The sequence below is a fragment of the Chaetura pelagica genome, unplaced genomic scaffold (genome assembly GCF_000747805.2).
Source record: "Chaetura pelagica isolate M959 unplaced genomic scaffold, ChaPel_1.0 scaffold381, whole genome shotgun sequence".
Classification (NCBI taxonomy): Eukaryota; Metazoa; Chordata; class Aves; order Apodiformes; family Apodidae; genus Chaetura; species Chaetura pelagica.
Window position 1 is genome coordinate 77,219 of NW_009951981.1, and position 18,699 is coordinate 95,917.

General features: G+C 37.7%; 1 protein-coding gene across 1 annotated transcript in view; it reads left to right on the forward strand.

Annotated features, from left to right (window-relative positions):
• Positions 1 to 18,699, forward strand: part of DPP10 (dipeptidyl-peptidase 10 (non-functional)) — a 74,079-nt gene that overhangs the window by 46,630 nt on the left and 8,750 nt on the right. Inside the window, exons 11-17 of the mRNA XM_010001295.1 lie at positions 757 to 804; positions 1,526 to 1,647; positions 5,430 to 5,477; positions 7,542 to 7,640; positions 7,749 to 7,818; positions 16,238 to 16,432; positions 17,956 to 18,010. Coding sequence (XP_009999597.1) covers positions 757 to 804; positions 1,526 to 1,647; positions 5,430 to 5,477; positions 7,542 to 7,640; positions 7,749 to 7,818; positions 16,238 to 16,432; positions 17,956 to 18,010 — 637 coding nt within the window. The remainder of the gene's footprint in view (positions 1 to 756; positions 805 to 1,525; positions 1,648 to 5,429; positions 5,478 to 7,541; positions 7,641 to 7,748; positions 7,819 to 16,237; positions 16,433 to 17,955; positions 18,011 to 18,699) is intronic.

Genomic DNA, 18,699 nt, shown 5'->3' on the forward strand with positions numbered 1-18,699 from the left:
CTTTCTGGCTAAGTTCTTCCATGAGTGTTGAAAACCTATCTTGATAATTCTCCCAAAGTTGAGATAAGAAATGAGATTTGAATGCACTCAGCCTGCAGAGGTGGCAAACTGCCTGTGGGTTGTCTAAGCCACCTGAGAGGACTTCCTTACCCTCCTTCTGCCTTCCAAGCAGAAACTTTTTGGGATCTCATCATGGTCTCATCACGGACTTGCCTTGATAATCTTGCAGCAGCTCTTCTAGGCCTCTTTCCACCCATGCATCCTTGTATGTAAACCCTTGCCTAGGGTGACAGCTTCTGTCTGTAGCTAGAAGAAAAAATTGTCCTACAGCTCAAAAAGGCTTTCAGGTATCATAAGACCTATTGTATCTTATGATATAATTTAATTGACCTTTTATACTCCTTGGATTTACACTGCAGACTCTTGGAGTGAAGGAAAAACTTTCTGTTCTGTGTTTGTAATATGTAGAAAGGGGTCTGGTTGCGCTTGGAGCTCCTGGGCATTACAGATATTAAACAGAAACCACAAATACTATTCATTGCTGTTTTAATATGAAATCATATAGCATATGAAATAACTGCTTTGTATGCTGAATCTAAGTTTAATCTTGGAGCTTAGGTTTATTTGCTTCTCAAGTATATTTGGGAATTTTTAATTTTTAAAAATGTTATTTCTGATGTGTCTCATTTCTCTAAACACCACGCAAATTAGATAATTTACTAAACTGAGTTTAACATTTTTCTCTCTTGGTCACAGTTATTTCCTAAGCACTGAAGAATCTGCCAGAGGAAGGCAGTTACACAGGTAAGAAGTGCATGAGGCTGCATTAACAGCGTCTTCATCCCAAGCCTTAAGTGCTGTGATGACATTCTGTCAGCTTAATTGCTGCTTTGGGGTTTGGCTAATCATTTCTATTGTGTAAAAATTAGTACACTTGAGCTGGAACAAGGAAAGAATCACAGTTTTTCAAAACTAAAAATGCCAATGTTTTCCTTTTTTATTTTTAATGAAAGATATTTTAACACAAAATGCTTTTAACACTGAGGTTTTCACTAGTCCATTATAAGCATTGAAAAAGCTAGACATAAATACAAGCATGTAATATGACTATCTTTTTTAAAGTAGTGAAAATCTTCTAAATAAACTTGTGGGGTCTGATAATGCAATTTAATGTGCAAGCAAAGAACCTCCTCCTTATACAAACCTCAGTGCTTAAATCTGAAGTTACTGAGCCTTTCTTGGTGTCCTACTAGCATTGTTACCCTGCAGCAATGCTAGTTATTCTAGTTATTGCAACCCCAGTCCTGATTTGGGCAGGTTTTGCGTCCTGTACACATTGCTCACTTTACAGAACATTAGTCCACTTGAGTCATCTGAAAACAGTTTGCATCATGCACAAATTAAGACAGTGATATTTTGGCAATTTTAGGGAGTAGAACAGATGTTGTCACTCTGATGAGCTACGTCTTGGTTTATGGTGTTTTATTCCAATGGAAAATGTTTCTAATCAACTTTTTTTCTCCAGTGTATCAACAGTGGGATCATTGGATCGTCAGTGTCTCTCATGTAACTTCTGGAGAGACCAATGCACATACTTCAGTGCAAAGTTCAGCCCCATGAACAGGCATTTTGTACTGCACTGTAAAGGTAAGTCAAATGCACAGCATGGAATAGTACTGTGTTTGCTTCTGAATTAATATATTCCCTTGAGGGGAGAGCATTAGGCTGGAGTGTAACATTTAGCTCAGAGGTGGGTTACTCAAAATTCTGTACAGAGCTTTTTGCAAGACTGTAAGTAAAGATGTTCTGTGTAAAAAGCTAAATAACAAGTGATATCAGAAGGCTGCTCCAATCCTAACCCTTCAATCCTAGTAAAGAATGTTGACTCTTAAATTTACCCTAAATAAAAATCCTTCACTAAAAAAAAAAATTAGAGTGGAATGTATAGTGAGGGCACTGTGGTTCCTAACAGCTTCATTATGTTGTGTATCAGGATTTATCTTGTGCAGCTGTACCTAGTTAAAAATGAGGGCCTGCTTTCTTTAAGACTGTGCCTCCATCTCTGTATACACGTGTGTACAGTGTGTCTATACACACTCACCCACACATGTATGTGTATGTGAGTATCTGCCAAACACCAGGTGTGGTTTAATCCACATAGACAGATCCTCTTTGAATAACTTTTAGCTTTTTATTGTTAGCTGCATTTCAGTAGCACCAAATGGCACCAGTTGGGTTCAGAGCTGGTGTATATGAACAGAAAGCTAGAACTGTCCCACAATGGGAATTTATAACCTCCACCCAAGAAACAAATACTGATAAATAGGATTATAAAACTAGGTTCAGAAAAGCATGAGACAATCAATAATAAAGTGTATAGCTAGACCTGTTGATCTTGAAAATTGCCATATTTTACAAATGTTTTCCCAGTATTTTTGGTTAACTAGCATCAGATTGAAAAGAGTAGAACACAATTCATCTGAAATACATGTGAATAGCCCATTCTATTTGCATGCATTTTTTCTGTCTTGCAACTGCACAGGTTTTTTTACACAAAAAATATCTGCCAGCTTGAGAATTGAATCTGTTCAAACAAGTAAACTATGAATATATATTGGCTAAAATAAGGTGGCGTTTTGTTGGGTTTTTTTCAGAAGTGCGCCTATAATACATAGCTGATTAGAAAAAATCCCAGCTGTATGGTTTGTAGATGCTTGAAGCTGCAACAGAAGTTATGTTGCTGGTGCTGAGGCCCTCATCTGAGTAGACAGCACAAGTAATGAGCTCCTAATGGTTTAAGCAGAGTTTTCCCTCATGCTCAACACAGTCCCTTTGGGCAAAGTCTCAGATTCCTACAAGAGGGAGGGTTGGTAAATTAGGAAGAGGTTTGTGCCCTGAATCAGTGGTGTGGCAGGACCCAAAAACAGAGTTTCTTGTTATTTTAGCAAAGTGTATTCAGCGTGTCATTTTTAACACGTTTCTTTGATATAAAAATGTGGATGCCAGGAGGAGGTAGCACATGAAATTGCTGACAAGCTCCTGACTTTCAGTGAATTTGGAGATGCCAGTTCTCTGAGCTGGTAAGACTGTAGATCATCCTCCCAGGATTGAACCTACACTCTACTGGGTTGGCAACTAGTAGGCTGTCCTGAGCTCCAGGTGTTTGGCAGGGATGATAAAACACTGTCATGAAGTTTTCCGACCACTGACATTAATGTATCGTTGTCAACTTGGTGTTATTCAGAGGTTTTGTGTTTTATCAGAGCTTAACAATTACAGCAGCAGATTGGCACTATGTACTGCCACAGCTCTGCAATGTGCACATGGTGGGTGGATATTTGGCACTATCAAAGTTGATGGCAACATCACTGCTGAGCAGGTGTTAAAACTCTTCTGCAAGGAGTTGCTTGTAAGAGTAGGAGATAAACTGCTTCAAGGAGACACTGACACCACTCTGTGCTTACATAATTTTCCAACAACAAAAATCCTGACTGAATCTTTACAACAGCAATTTGCCCAGAAGAGTCCATGGGGGACTCTGGCCTGGTTTGATCTATACAAGTTTCTTCCACCTCCTGTTTACTTTCAGCACTGTAACTAGGATAGTTTTTCCTTCTTAGTTACACTCAGGCAGGAGACCTTTCAGTATACCAGGCTCTGTCCATCTTCAGAGAGTCTCCAGAGTGAGGAGTTATTTCTAGCCCAGTGGATGGAGGACCAGCTTTAGAGCCTCTGAGTTTTAGCAAACACTGTCTTTACGTTTATTTTCTACAGTGCTTGTGGGTTTTTCCTTTAGTACTTCCTATGCACTAAGAGATGTTACTTTTTCCACTCAAATAAAGTACTTCACAAGAGGAGTAACTGTTTTTCCCATTTTGTACTGCTGGAAGTAAGTTGTGGGTTTAGCATTAGTTATTGGAGGTCAGTGGGAAATTCAAGAGCTGTGCTTAGTTCTGATGAGCTGTAATACAAGTCTGTCTTCTTTTCTGATCGGCTTTTTAACTTTTTAATCTACTGTAATCTCCCTTTTTCAAAACTTGTCACCATTTTTCCATCTTTTAGTACGACAAATAGAGCTGGCCTAGAAAATGCCAATGTTTTCACCAGCAACTATTTTTCTTAAATTGGACTTCAAGGAAAAATGACAAATTCAGAGGAAATAAAAAGAGCTGGAAAAACAAAGCAAAACAAAGAGAGAAACATCTGAAGAAGTTATCTTTTGAAGACCTAGGGCAGAAAACTGATTTGTCAATGATCTACCAGTAAGACTTTTGTCAATAGTCTCCCTTCAGGCAGAGAATGCAATTGATAGAAAACTACAGTGGAGGCTGTCAGAGGCTATGAATGGCAATATGTTATTTATTTCAGGTATTTAAGTTTCCCTAGGCTCATGCTTTAATTGAGAGAGACAGCCTTCTCAGGATGACTCAAAACACATAAATTAAGCTCTGTCTCTGAAATGCTCTCAAAGGGAAACTTTTCCTCCAAAACAGAGGAGTCGGAACTCCTCATTTCAGAAGGTCCAGGCCTTCATTACCATGGGGTCCTCAGGGACTTCAGCTTTCCTGCATCATCCTCCCTAGCCCAGACATGACTGCCTGAATGGAATTCCAACTCTTGTGTCATTGAGATAAAACTAAGTTTCCTGTTTAGAGATTCAGTGTTGGGGGTGGGGACACACATTTTCTTTTGGAAGTTTACAGTTAGCAGGAGTCCTCAGAGCAGGGATATCAGCTGTACTTCTGAGTGTGCTGAGTGTTTGGTCAGCCCAGTTTCACGTGCCATCTTGTGCATTTGCACAGTACTTAATAACATGGAGAACTATTCTCGGTGCTTTTTGTTTCTCAGTGGAACAGTAAAATACAGTATCTGACATTACCATGAGAGAAGACTAGATTTCATTACACCTAGATTTAACTGTGAATCTCTTGGTCTTTCAGAGCTGAGGTGTCTTAAGAAGAAAATTAAGTGAAATATTTGATAATTTTCAACACCTCTGTAGGTGGTTTTTACAGGGAAAACATAAATGAATATTAACATTAATTCACTTCCCAGTCAACCTACAGTTACTGTTTCTGAATGTCGAACTGCTGTATTTTAAATAGAGTCATTAAGTGCCTCTGGAATTTCTTTATTCTTCACTTCTAGCTAAAACATGGAGATTAAAGAATGGTGCAAAAAATTGTTTACTGAGCAGGCAGAAGGCAGTGTCCATTTCACACTTTGCTGGTACCATACTCTAACCTGTGTCCTTCTCAAGAGACACCCATGGAGTTACTGCTATGTTTGAAGGGAATAGTGTGTATGGGGCTTCCAGGATCTGGCCTTATGTGGTCACTGGTGTTCTTAGTCTTTGTTACTGACTGAAATACTGAGCACTAACTACCCTACACTCCCTTTGTTGTTTTTTTTTTCTCTCCTCAAAACAGGGCCAGGCGTTCCAGTTGTTAGTGTGCACAGTACAAGTAATACTGAAAGTGAGTATTCCCTATGGCTAAGGTGTATCTTCTTACTGTCCTTGATTGGTCTGGGGAGTGTCGGGGAGAGGAAAGGAAGTTACAAGTAAATGAAAACTAATAGGTGGCTCATTCATATAAAGTTCTATTAGTTACCTCTTAGTACATCCCTATCTACAAATGATAAGGAAAGAAGTTAATCAATGACTGAACTTTTCCAGGCTTTTCAAATGTGTTTTATGCTATGTGTGCATCATTCATTTTCTCTTTACATGTGAGTTAAATAGATGGCAGGATTGGCTTCATCCATTTCACTTTCTTGTCAACTATGCTTCCATATATGACACACCTGCATTTTTAGAGATGTTGTTAAAGTTGCAATCCAATTATTTTGAAGTAAGGTGCAGTCTTTTGAGAGATTATCAGAAAATTTGGCCTACATACAATGACCTTAGTTCTTCTCTAACATTTTTCAAATCAGAGCAACTCCACTGACACTTTCAATTATGGCAAATCCAAGAATAAAAGCTTTTCAGAAGGGTATTCAGTACCTCTCATTTTCAGGTTTTACTCATTGCTTTCTGTAGATTGATACCAAATCTATTGTTGTCTCCTGGCTGCTTGAGGTGCTTTGTAGTGAAAGACTGTCCTGCAGCAGCAGAATTTTCCTCACTTAGGTTTTTCTCTGGTGCGGCAGAGGTGACAACTCTTCTACCACCAACTCCACTGAGGCTCCATAGAGCATGAAGTTGTGGATCAGGCAAAAGGAGATATCTTTCCATTCAGAACCACTAAACCAATCCTTATGTAATGTAATTTAATTCAATAGATTATCCCCAGCATTTTTCCCAGAATTCAAAAGTCCTGAACTGTACTTGTCTGCATCCCTTTTGTCATGAGCAGCCACTCTGCAGCTACAACAGGGGCCCTAACAGAGCATGTTGAAGTTGCATACTGATCAATAGTGTCATGTTATCAGGTGTTAATTAATGTCTGCACTTTTACTTCCATTTTTCCTGTTTTTTAATGTCATTGTTGATAGTATTTGCAAAGCTGAGTGCCATAGCACACCAAGGGGAGCGAGTTTTATCCAGCCCAATAAGGAGTAGCTATTACTGCTCAAAATAAATGAATTGAATTCTGTAGAACTTCTCAATTCTGTGAAGTCAGACTTTTGTTCTATACTTCTTGTATCTAAGATACTGTTAATAGTGAATTATTACATACAGCATCTTAGAGCAAAACAAAGCAAGTCAAGATAGAGAGACGTTGTTGTAACAAGACACCAAATAATGAAAGAGGTAATTTACCAGTAATGTTCCAATGCAAGATTAGATTATCCTGTTCAATTCATAAAACAATGATTAAGGAATACTTCAATTATTCCTTTCTCAGACTACAATTATACCAGTTTGGTTGACTGCCCAGAACAAACATTTGCCTTAGATTACCCATTTTGGCCCTACGTGGAGGGTTTGTTGTTTAATCTTCAAAAAATCTACATTTTTGAAGCAAGATTGCTAATTTGAATAAAAGAAAAGAGAAAATAAACAAACAAAACCCCCTAATTCATCATGCTTTCATGTACAAAAGGTTTGTTTCAAATCTATCTGCAGCTTTAAAACAAATTGAAGTCTTGCTCTTGACTGAAGTGGAGAAGATGGAGGACATGCAGAGATAAAGCAGAGCTCGGCTGGCTGAATATTGACTTGGAACATGTAGCTTGAAGAAGTTGCCTGCCTGAGACTGAGGATATTGCACAGCAGACTAGCCTTTCCCTGTAACCATTGGTCTTAGTATTTGTCAGGGATAACACTATTCACATTGTTCATCAGCAGTTTCATTGTCAGTGCATAATGAAAACAAAGCCTGCTGAAGCCAGAAAGTTGAATAGATGTATATATTTTGAATTAAACTGATTGCTCAGTTCCTAAATTGCAAAGCCATTGCATTATGAAAAAGTATTTACAGAAGGAATCCATTACAAGATTTATCATTGCAAATTTGTCTCTTTTTCATTATTTTTTTTTCAATCTTGATTTATCTCTGACCTTTTAACTTGCTTTGTCTTCCTGTTTTCTACAGAGTTTTATATTTTGGAAGATAATGCTGTGTTGGAAGAAGCTGCTTTTAAGAAAAAGAGTTCCAGGACTGAAATTAAGATGCTTCACATTGAGGATTACGGTAAATTTGGCAAAATATTGTTTTAACAAACCAAAAGCTTTCTGGCAATGTAACTGTTTTTCATCTGTGTAACTACCAGCCTTTAATGTTTTGTTCTTTTCTTAAAAGAACTCCCTTTACAGTTGTCTCTGCCAAGAGATTTCACGGATCGAAACCAGTATGCCCTCCTATTAATAATGTAAGTATCTGTGTAGAATCACTCAAAATAATAAAAAAGTACTTCAGAGAAAGCATTTAACTCTGTAATAGGAAAATTATTTTTTACCTTGTGTAAGAAAATTACCTCTTGGATTCAATTTGGTAATCAAAAGGCTTGCTCTTGGGAAGATTTTTTTATAGGTGCCATCTGGCAGAGATGCCTGTTGTTTTTTTTTTAACTTTTCAAACAGCTCTGTTTCATTGTACTTTTATGTACAGGAGGGTCTGGCCCTTCTGATGGTGTAGCTGTGAGTAGTTCTGCAGCCTTTCCTGGACCCATACTGATCCCTACCCACAGAGGATCTCAATCAGATCTTGTTCCCCCTTTTTTTGTGTGTGTTTTACCTCTGATAGAAATGGGTTGAGCTTGTAAGAGGGGCTCAGTTAAGATGCACTGGAAAGAAGAATAAACTACTTTTGAACATCAATGGCTCAAGGCATTATAGGCATGATTCAGTCTGTAGATGTTTGTAGAAAACCTCTATGGGAGGAAGGAGGTACTCCTGGCAACCTGAGCTGTCTTTTTGAAAAGAAGTAGTGTGTGTGTTTCTTTCAGAGTCAGGCAGCTTTCAAGGGCATTATTTGTTGCTCTCCACCTGAGCTCAGCATGGGTCTGATGTGCTTGTAGAGGGCTTTTCTGTACATTTGGATCTTCTTCCAGTGCCATTTGGAAGGAATCAATGTGAATTTCACTAACACAGATGTAGGAGTGCACTGCTAAATTCATGAAAATGCCATGAGAGGAGCTGTATCACCTGGAGCAGTCCACCCCTTCCTGACAGCAGAGATTGTTATTATTGCATGTGAGGTCAAATGTATGAGCTTGAGCTGCTGAGTGATTCCACATTTCTCTACTCAGATCAGATCTTAGATAATAGGATAGAGAGGCATAAAACTACTTCTTTCTAAGTCCAGGTTGTGTTTAAAAGCTCAGATTTTTTAGTGGTATTTATCAGCAGCTGTGGAGGTGCTTTAAGTGGCTCATGAACAGGGTTTTCTTTTCAGGTGGAGAAGCAGGACACATGGATTATTTTATCTTTGTGATATTTGCTAGCATGATTTTGAAACCTGATTATACTTTAAGCAGGTTTTTTAAGTGTGCCAAAGGCAAACCAACTAACTGTGAGTTGACACCAGCAGCATTACAGGCAGTTGTAAATGCTTCTGCTTATTCTTTTTTCTGACAGTAAGGAAACACTAAGGTGTTAGCAGTGTAATGCTTGCCTTTGTAAGTCATAGTACATCATCCACCATATACAGTTATAGTAGAATTTGATACTATACACTCAAGTAGAACCTAGAGAAGACAGGAGGGAAGGATCAGAACCTGGAGAATGCCAAGGCCAAGAAGGCCAAGACCAAAAATGCCAAGGAAAAGGAAAAAGAAAAGCTAAGGAATAGATTTAGTATTACGAAATGGTTTTAGATATCAAGAGTTGAAATAAGTGAGAACAATATTGGAGCAGGATCTCAATTTAAACTTGGTAAAGTTTTCAGGAACCAGTATGTATGGATATGTTTTATAATTTTATTTTATTTTTTTTATGATGTGCAAGTGGGATAAAAAGGAAATTCATCCACTTATGAATACACATTGTGGTATCTACCTTTATAATATGGAGACATTGCTTCTTTTTAGTCAAATCCTTACCTTTGCAATATGGAATTCTCAACACTAGCTTTAGTAGTAGCTATTTTTAGAAACCCTTATGAACTAATGAAAGGATGAAACTGAAATTTGAAACCTCCCCTGGCTCTTGTAATTGTGTAGTGTTCCCCTCTTCCCTAGAAAGCAAAGAATTTCTATTTCTTCAGCAGCTTTTTACAGACTTTAAACTAAGGTTGCCAGCGATCATTTTTTGTGTTAAATATGTCCCCAAATGAGATACAAAACTGAGAACTGTCACTGAAGTTATAGGAGGTTCCCTTGTGGGGTGATTATTTGAGCTTAATAAATTCTGCCTAGCTCTTGGGAAAGAACAATTGGAAGCCTGTGTGCATGCAGAGGGTAATTTGTTGACCCACACAACTCCAAATTGACATCCTAAGGTTTATTTCATTATCAAAAGCAATACTTGAAAAAAACCCAAAATGTAATCAGGTCCAAGAAGACCATGTAGCTTTTATAGGAAACACTGAATAGTTGTGTATGTGATATAATTTCCCAAATATTTTACTTTCCTGAGTCCCAGAGTGGTACTGTTGGTGCTGACTGAGAAACACCCTGATCCTACTGCAAGAGGTGCTAGACAGGAATTGTATTAGTGACTGATAACAAGTGCTGCCTTTCGTATTGTTCAGCTGCAACTACTTTCTTGCTTTGATTCTCAGTTATGATACAATTACCATAAAGTTTGATAATTTGCTGCTCAAAGTTTGAAAAATAATATTTTCCAGTTTTCTGGGTAAGAATATTGCTTTACTTGTATATCCATTTTTTGGAAAGGAGGTTCTATATAACATCTTGATAGAGGTGACATGCACTTAGATTATAGAAAGAGAAGTTATATATCTGGAAAAGTGAAGTATGATCAGATAGGAGGTGGCTTTTGCTTTCCATCTTAGTAACACTACAATTTGAGAAGGACTTACGAAAAAGAGAGGGAGAGAAGGAAGGTGAGGAAAAGAAAATGTTATTTTAAGCCTGAAATTCAACTAATATATCTCTGCAGTACAAATTAAAAGCCTAGTTAAGTGCATATAAGCTTTTAAGTGCATATAGGTTTTGACCCCTAGTATGGAGAGTAAATCTGGTATACAAGATTTAACAGGCTGACTGGCTCTTTGGCTTCAGTGGTTGCTTCAGAGTCGCTCCAACGTCTGGGGACAATTATCCCTGTGTCATACATTTTGCCAGGATCTGGCTTGCCTGTGTGTTCTAGGCTCTGTCTGCAGGATTTTTGCACTGGTGAGTAGTTTCACTGACTCAGAATGAACTGGGGGTTTAGTGGCTGAGGTTCATCATTTTACTCTATGTTTTCAGCAGCAGCTTCTGTGTGGTGTTAGAGTGCTCTCTGGCTCAATAGGGTTACAATCTCAAGAACTGAAGGTGGAAATAGGTAAAGGGGGAAAATTTGGTATTATTTGGTAATTTATTTTTTTTAGTCACTGACAGCCTGTAGCTATATCAAAGGTGCATGGCTGTAGTAAGGTTCCTATATCCATGCAAGGATGCCTACATCTAAATTTGAATGTCCAGCACATGCCACCCAGGTGTCTGAGTGTTAAAGCTGAATCCTGGAAGGGAGCCTATACCCTGATCCTGATGTAAAAGCTGGGTGTGAACTCAGTATAGCTTCATGTAGACACAAGCTCAGTTAAAGTACCAGGCCCTGAATATCCTTTAACCTTCATCATAAATGTTTTGTGGAGATTCATCCATTAGCAGTTGCAAAGCATCCTGCAACGCTCAAAAAGAAGATCATTTTTTGCTACGTTAAAATGTATGTCCATGTGTATGGCTGAACTGTGGAACAGATAAGTCTCAAGCAGAAACCAGTTGTGCTGGCTAGCACTATTTTACTTTACAGAATTGTGATGTATAGGCCATAAAATGCTAAATAGTTTATAACACTCAGCTTTCTTCCACTTATCCTTCTAAACCTCTAATGCATTTCACACTCAGTTTCCTTCTGATATAATACATACAGTGTAGCTATAGATTAGAGAGCTGTACAGTAATTGCCTGAAAGAGTGATTATCATTTCTTTTCTATATAATTAAGATCAAAGTTTAAATTTCAGATACTTGATATTCTCATTTTGCTTCACCTTACTCATTAAAAAAGTTGGAAGATACACTCCTTGGTAACACATAGGAAATTATTAAGTAAAGACTCTGACATTTAATCTGGATAATAAAATGAGAGGTGATAATAATTCTTTATTTTTTTCTTGAACATTATTAACCTCATTCCTTCAAAATCTGTAGATAGTGTATCTTAAATGTCAGCATTTATTATTTAACACCGTTTAAAATTGTCCAGTATGTAAATGGATATTGTAAATCAGTGGAGAGTTTGGTTTGATCTTTGAAGGCAAAAAGAACAGGTGTTCTCCAAAGTAACAATGAATTGTCTCCAAGAGGTTTTGGTTGGTTTGTTTGTTTATTTACTTGTTTCCTTATATTTTTATAATAAAAGGGAATCACTTCATCTGGTATTGAAATGATGAAAGTTTTAGGACTTGCACAGGCAATCAAACCTGTTTATGCCTCCAGTTAATACGCACTTGGGACTGATAGCAAGTAAAGATGGTAGAGTTGGAACTGAAGATTTTTTTAAAGCTTAGAGAATAACTCATTTTAACAGTAGAAGACATGTAGAGAGGCATAATGCAAATATTGAGAACTACTTGAGATCTGATGTACTGTAACCCTTTGCAAGCCATCCATCTAGTGCCTGTATTCATCCTGCCCCTGCCAAGTGGGTGTTTTGTCTGGGGTTTTTTTGTGTAGATGGTTGGACTTGATGATCTCAGAGGTCCTTTCCAACCATGATGATTCTGTGATTCTGAGTGTGGCAATATTTTACTGCTCAATTGTGTTGCTGTTACATCAAAGTATTTGATGGAGAGTCTTATTTTTCTACTCTTGTAGATTTTCTTCCACATTCTTTGTAATATTTTTCAAGGCCCAGAGGGAAAGTTCATTTAGATGAAGCTAAAAGAGAGTTAACTGGAGGGTTACTCCAGCTGTTTCATTTGCAGTAGCAGTCCTGATGCTATGGGTGGTGATGGCCTTGCTCCCTTTCTCTTCATTCTTTTTCCCAAAAAGCTTGGAAAATAGTTGAGCTCCTTTTGCAGTTCCCCACAGCAGCACGTATCTTACTATGGGATTAAAATGCTTATTTAATCTTCCTTAGAAAATGATGAGGAGATTCAAAACTTCACTTCCAGTGTCTCCTGTTATCAAAATTGCACTTTATAAGCTTCAAGGGTTTCAGAAAGATATTTTAAGACTAACAATTTTATTTTTCTGCTGTGCTTCCCACTTCAATCCTGTCTATCATATGATTCTACCCTAGTAATGGAATCACTTCTGGTGATGTGTTTTAATTTGTTTGGCCGTATCTGCAGGCAGGAGTTGTAAACACACTATCTGTTTTTATTTGCAGTCTGATATATCTAAACAGAGTGTATGAACAGAGAGAAAACATTTGGAATTTTCTGTCGGTGAAGTTTAAGACTATTTGTGTTCCCTGATTTTTTACCAGTTATGATGGGTGTGCTTGAAAGCTGATGCTTGTGAAAGAGATGCTCGTGAATCTGAATATGAAGTGTTTTTTCTATTACACCCATTTTGTAAAAAGTTCACCTTCCCCAATCACTTTCACAGTAAGGAAAATATTACTTTTATCAGTGCTGTATCTTTGCAGAGATTTTTATCCTCTGCATTGTAGTGTTTCTCACATATTTGCTCTCAGGTTACCTTTTCTTTATGCTGTATCAAATCCACTGTTTTGCAGAAATAGAAAGAGATGTGCTGGAAATTAAGCAGTGATCTGATATGTATCTCTTAAATTTGTTTCTCCTTCTACTTGCTCAGCCCTAAAAGGTCTGAAATTCCTATTTAAAATCTTGCCACTTAGTGGATCAAAACCTGTAACAAATTTTTCTGCAGTCCTGATAGCAGAGTGACAGAGGAGTATTGCTCAGAATACAACCGCAACAGCCTGTCTGGTAACATTGTTTTATCCCCTGTAGGATTTTGCTGCAATGCTTTGGCTAGTCTGTGGTTCCCTTATGGCATCCAGTCAGGTGGGAAGAAGACTTTTGCGCTAATATTACAGCCAAGCATAAATGGCAGAGACTTTCTTCTAGGCTTACTAGCGGGGTCAAAAAATAATTCTATGGAGAGGGTACCAGTGAACAGTAGTTAATTTAATTAGGCTGTAAGTAGTGATGAGCATAAAACAAAAACTGACCTTTGAGATAGCTGTAATCCCAAGGCAAACTTCACAGATCAAGCTGTGCATCTCTTACTGTACTGTAGTAATAAACTTGCTTTGTTATAGAGCCCTCAGGGTGATGTTCAAACTTGTATAAAGGATTAATACCTTGCAGAAGCCCTATTTAAAAGGTTAAAAGTGGGACCTAAATGGTACATAGAATATATGCTGTCTCTCTGTGGAGGACAGAAGCACACCTCAGATAATCAGTATTATTTTATAGTAGCAGCTGAAGAGTAAAAAGACCTTTTGATGCTAATGGGAATTTTGACATGTACCTCAATGGAAATGGCTTTAAATGCCTGTCACAGACTACTTATATGGACATTCTTGAAATAAATTAGACACTGGAAAATTGCTTCCCAAAGCAATACGTCAGACAGCCCATCATGCACGGGTGGAAGATGTATAGTCTGTAAAGTCTGAGCCTAAAAGTAGCTCTGTTGTGGCCCTGCAGAGAAGGAGCTTGAGAAAACATCCCTGTCAGTTCTTGCCCATTAAGAATCTTGCTGAGGTTCTGTCTGTTGTTCCATTCTTAATAGAATAAATAATCTGAGGGTGTCATCTTTCATTTAAAACCTGCTTTAGTTTTAAGCACTTTCTGATCTAGAGAATGGTCACAAATGTAAAAGTTCTTCCCCTGTTCCCAGTGTCTAGACATATAATACATATATATACACATGCATATATAACCTAGATGTCTAACATATATAAAACAAATGCAAACACTGTATTTGTTTTGGTCTTGTATTAGGTGGGAGGGAAGCAGGCTGACTCGTGATATTTTCATTTGTGTGGAGTGCATTAAACCATTGGAAAGATAGCTAGCCAGACAAGGACATTGTTGACATAATATCTTACTGTGGAAAATTGGAAGAACGTAAAAAAAATAAATATAACTAGTCAGAGGCTGCTACTATTGGAAATAGTGGTAAAAGCTCTATGAAAACATCTGTGTTACTGGACAGTGCTTCTGGAAAGATTGCTCTGAAGGAATAGAATAGAAGGAATTGTTCTACTGCTCTTACTGTAATTAATAATGATAATACACTTCTGAAATATGTGTGTTCTTCAGAGTTCACTCAACAGTCAGTATTTCCAAATTCATTACCCCACATTGTTAACAATTAGTATAATCACAACTACATTGGGTAAGCAAACTAAACAATGCCCGTCCTTTATATTTATAAAGCCAAGTATAAACTCGATGCACAGGATAATGGTGTATCAAGCACAACATATTCTGACTGAGTCTGCAGCCAAGTAACCTACATTGCAACCTACGTTAGGTAGGTCTGACTGAATTTGAGAACATATGTATTCATCAAGTGTTTGCTAATAGAGCCATTACCTGAAAGGTGGCAAAAACCAGGTACTGAATTAGCACATTATTGTACATGTAAAGCAGTAGTTATTTTAGGAGATTTTTATCTCTCTTCCCCCCAGGGTTATGTAAGTCTTTTTGGCAAAATAATTTCTGTCTTCATCTCATTCACCTTAGACAGGATGATCCTACAGGCGCTGTCCAATCTAATTTCCATACAGCCAGCACAAACACTTTTACATTGAAATTTGCATTCACCTGACAGATGTGGCCTACATAGAAGTATTTTGCATTTTATACAAATTCATGGTGTCCTGCTCTCTTTTTCTGTGTTTATCTTAGGGCAAAAATAATGAACAAGCTTCCCTTTTAAAACTGACATTTTGTTTTCTTTGGAAAGAAAGTAGTATATTTGGCTTCAATAGAAAATGCTTATTGTTCCTCTAGAAACTGTATTCTCCCATTTTATTCACCTTTTCTGCTGTAAACCACCTTTTTTGTTGTTTTTATAGTCATAAAATAAACTTATCACTCCTGCCTGCATCCATCTCTTGCTATGAATTTGGAAGGAGAAAATATCATTTTCTCCCATGTGTACTTTAGGGGTTTTTGTACTCTATTTAAAAAAATCCATTCAAGGATACAGTAACACAGTTATTTTTGTTTTCTAAGATTACATCCTTCTTAATAGTATTATATATCTTTCAAAATCGTAATCAGGGTACTCAATTTTCCTTTTTCTCAGCTTTATGTGACTTAACTGATTCTACATGAGCCCTCTTAGAACTGAGCTAGACATTAGTCTTTAAGTTCTTTTGTTTGCTTGTTTACCTTATAAAACTATAAGCACTATTACATGCTGTCATTTTCTGTTCCTTTCTATGAAGAATATTCAAGTATTGGCCACACTGCAACATTGTGATTATAAAATGAAAGAAATTATTTTGCTTCCTGCTGCTGCAGGAATGAAGTAGCTAATGTGATGGTATTGATGGAAGTGACAGTAATTCAGCAGGATTACATAACCCACTGAGCTCTGCCATCTAGGTTAAATAAATGTCGGAGATTGGCAAAGTGCATCACATTGTCAATAGTCTTCGTTTGTGTCTGGTGTGTTGGTATTTGCAGTGATGAAGCTCCAGGCAGCCAGTTGGTTACGGATAAGTTTCACGTTGACTGGGACTCAGTGCTTGTCAACTCTGATAATGTCATCGTAGCTCGATTTGATGGCAGAGGGAGTGGATTTCAAGGCCTTAAGATTCTACAGGAGGTCCACCGGTGCTTAGGATCAGTGGAAGTGAAGGACCAAATAGCAGCCGTAGAGTACGTATGTGCAGCCTTTTCTTCTCTTTTACCCTGCTTCAGTACCTTGATAAACAAGCATTTTTAAATAAAACTGCCCAGAATGTTTTCTTTGCACAGAGAATGCCATTAATGTTTGTCTTTAATGCAAAGTTTGAATTTGAATGTGCAAGTTTGTTGCACACTTTGAAACAATAATCTTTTCATTACAAACAGCAAATTAAAGGTCAAGGAAGTGTTTGCTTTTCTGTGTTGGTGCTTCTCTTTGATAAAGCTGTCCTTCCACGTGCAATCTAAATACATCACCTGAGTGAATTTGTATTTGTATTCCTTAGGAAAATTTCAACACATGTGAGCAGTTGTGTTACAATATTTTAGGCCTATACGATAGGATGCTGCTCTCATTTTCATCAGAGAGTTGTGGAGTAATCAGACAAACCAAATAGCATTATAATGGTGTAAATAAGAGCAAAAATTAGGCAAAGGCCTGTTATTTCTCATTTCCATTAACCTTCTTAGGCTGATGTAAATCCACCAACTACGGAAAGGAGTCATTTCCATCTGTGTAGTAATCATACACAACTTTGACAACACTCTACCCAGGGTGTCAAAATGACTAGCATCAAGGTCTGGATGGACTTTTTCTAGAGATTCTCAAGGAAAGACAGTTTTTAAGTCAGAGATTATTTTTTGTTTCTTTCTTCTTTTGAAAGGGGATTTTGCTTCAGCCATTGAATGAGTAGACAGCTGTCTCTGACCTGACATACCTGAACAATAGGGCTCCTAGTGTTCATGTGCACACCCAGGCCATATCAGAAGCAGGCCACATGCAGCAGTGCTCTCTGAGCTCTCTGCTCAAATATTGAGGTGGTTTTTAGGCTACATTGCATCTGGCCTCTTTTTGGATGCGCTGCATGGGAAAAAGGGAGGGTGCCCTTGGCTGAGAGGAGGTACTGCAGCTGGTTTGGTCTCCTCAAAAGCAATTGGATTTTGCCCTTGGGTTTTGTTTTTTTCTTTTCTGTATAAAATTCACCATCGCTGATTTATGGCCTTGATGAGAGAACTAATTATTTGGGTAATTATCTAGATTCAAGTAGTTGCATTCATCTTACTTTGCTTTAGCTGTCAAAAAACGAGGCACCTGGTAAAATACAGTCATTTAAGCTCTAGTTGGTGGAAGATCCTGCCATTTCTGGATGGTGATTCTCCCTGGACTGAGAGAGGTTTCCAACATGGATGGAGAGCAGCTGTTTGTGTCTCTCTTCTCTAACTGAAGAGTAGATGTAAATGGGCAATTTACGCAACATGCTCAAATTCAGATATCTAAAGTTAGTTGAGATGAACCCAACACTAATTCTTTGCCATATAGAAAGGAATTAGAAAGCAAATTACATTTTCCAGTGCTATAATTTTGTTGGTGTCATTTGTTCTACCTGATATACATGTATGACGACTCCTTTACTGTAAAAGTACTTTTCTTTACATACTAGATTCAAGAATAAAATTCACCATTTAACTTTACCAACTACTTTTTTTCCTTGCAGATCACTCTTGAAACAGCCCTTCATTGATCCTAAGAGGCTGAGTATATTTGGAAAGGTAATGTGCAAAAATAGCAGGATGATTCTTTAATAGCATCATGATTCTTTAAGGCAATACTATCAGATCATAAACAACTACTTTCCTAAGACAATTTCAGTTACTAAAAACAGGGGAAAAACCTTCCATAATGTGCTATGCATTCTGTGTATTTTTTTCCCCAGAATGGGTGATTGAGATCAATAAGATCAGTTTTATGCTAGTGCAATATTTGAGTTTCAGAATCACCAGGAGAAAGTATTTGTTAAAAACCATCTGCTTTCCTTAGAATTTTTAAAAATGTGCTTAAATTTTATGAAAGCATATTTCTTACACTTCTACATTTGGGCTGCAGTTAAATTGACCATGGCTTCTTATACAACTTTCATACCTGAATGTCTTACTGACTCTTGAAGTTGTCTGAGTTACAGTGCAGTGGCAGTGTCAACAACTTCCTTTCTGCACCATCTGCTAGAAGTCTCACTGTTGCTGTTCTGTCAGCTGCCCTCACCATGTGCCATGTTGTTGCCTCTAGCCTGAGACAGAACGAGGCAGTGGCCTTGGCACTGAGGGTACAGGTATTTTCCTCCTGCATGGCAGCATTTGAAGACTAGTTAATGTTTGTGTAGTGTAGTGAAACTGAGTTACTGGCTATTATTAGCATTCAACGTGAATGTGACCTTCCTCAAAGATTCCTTTGAGCTCCTGCC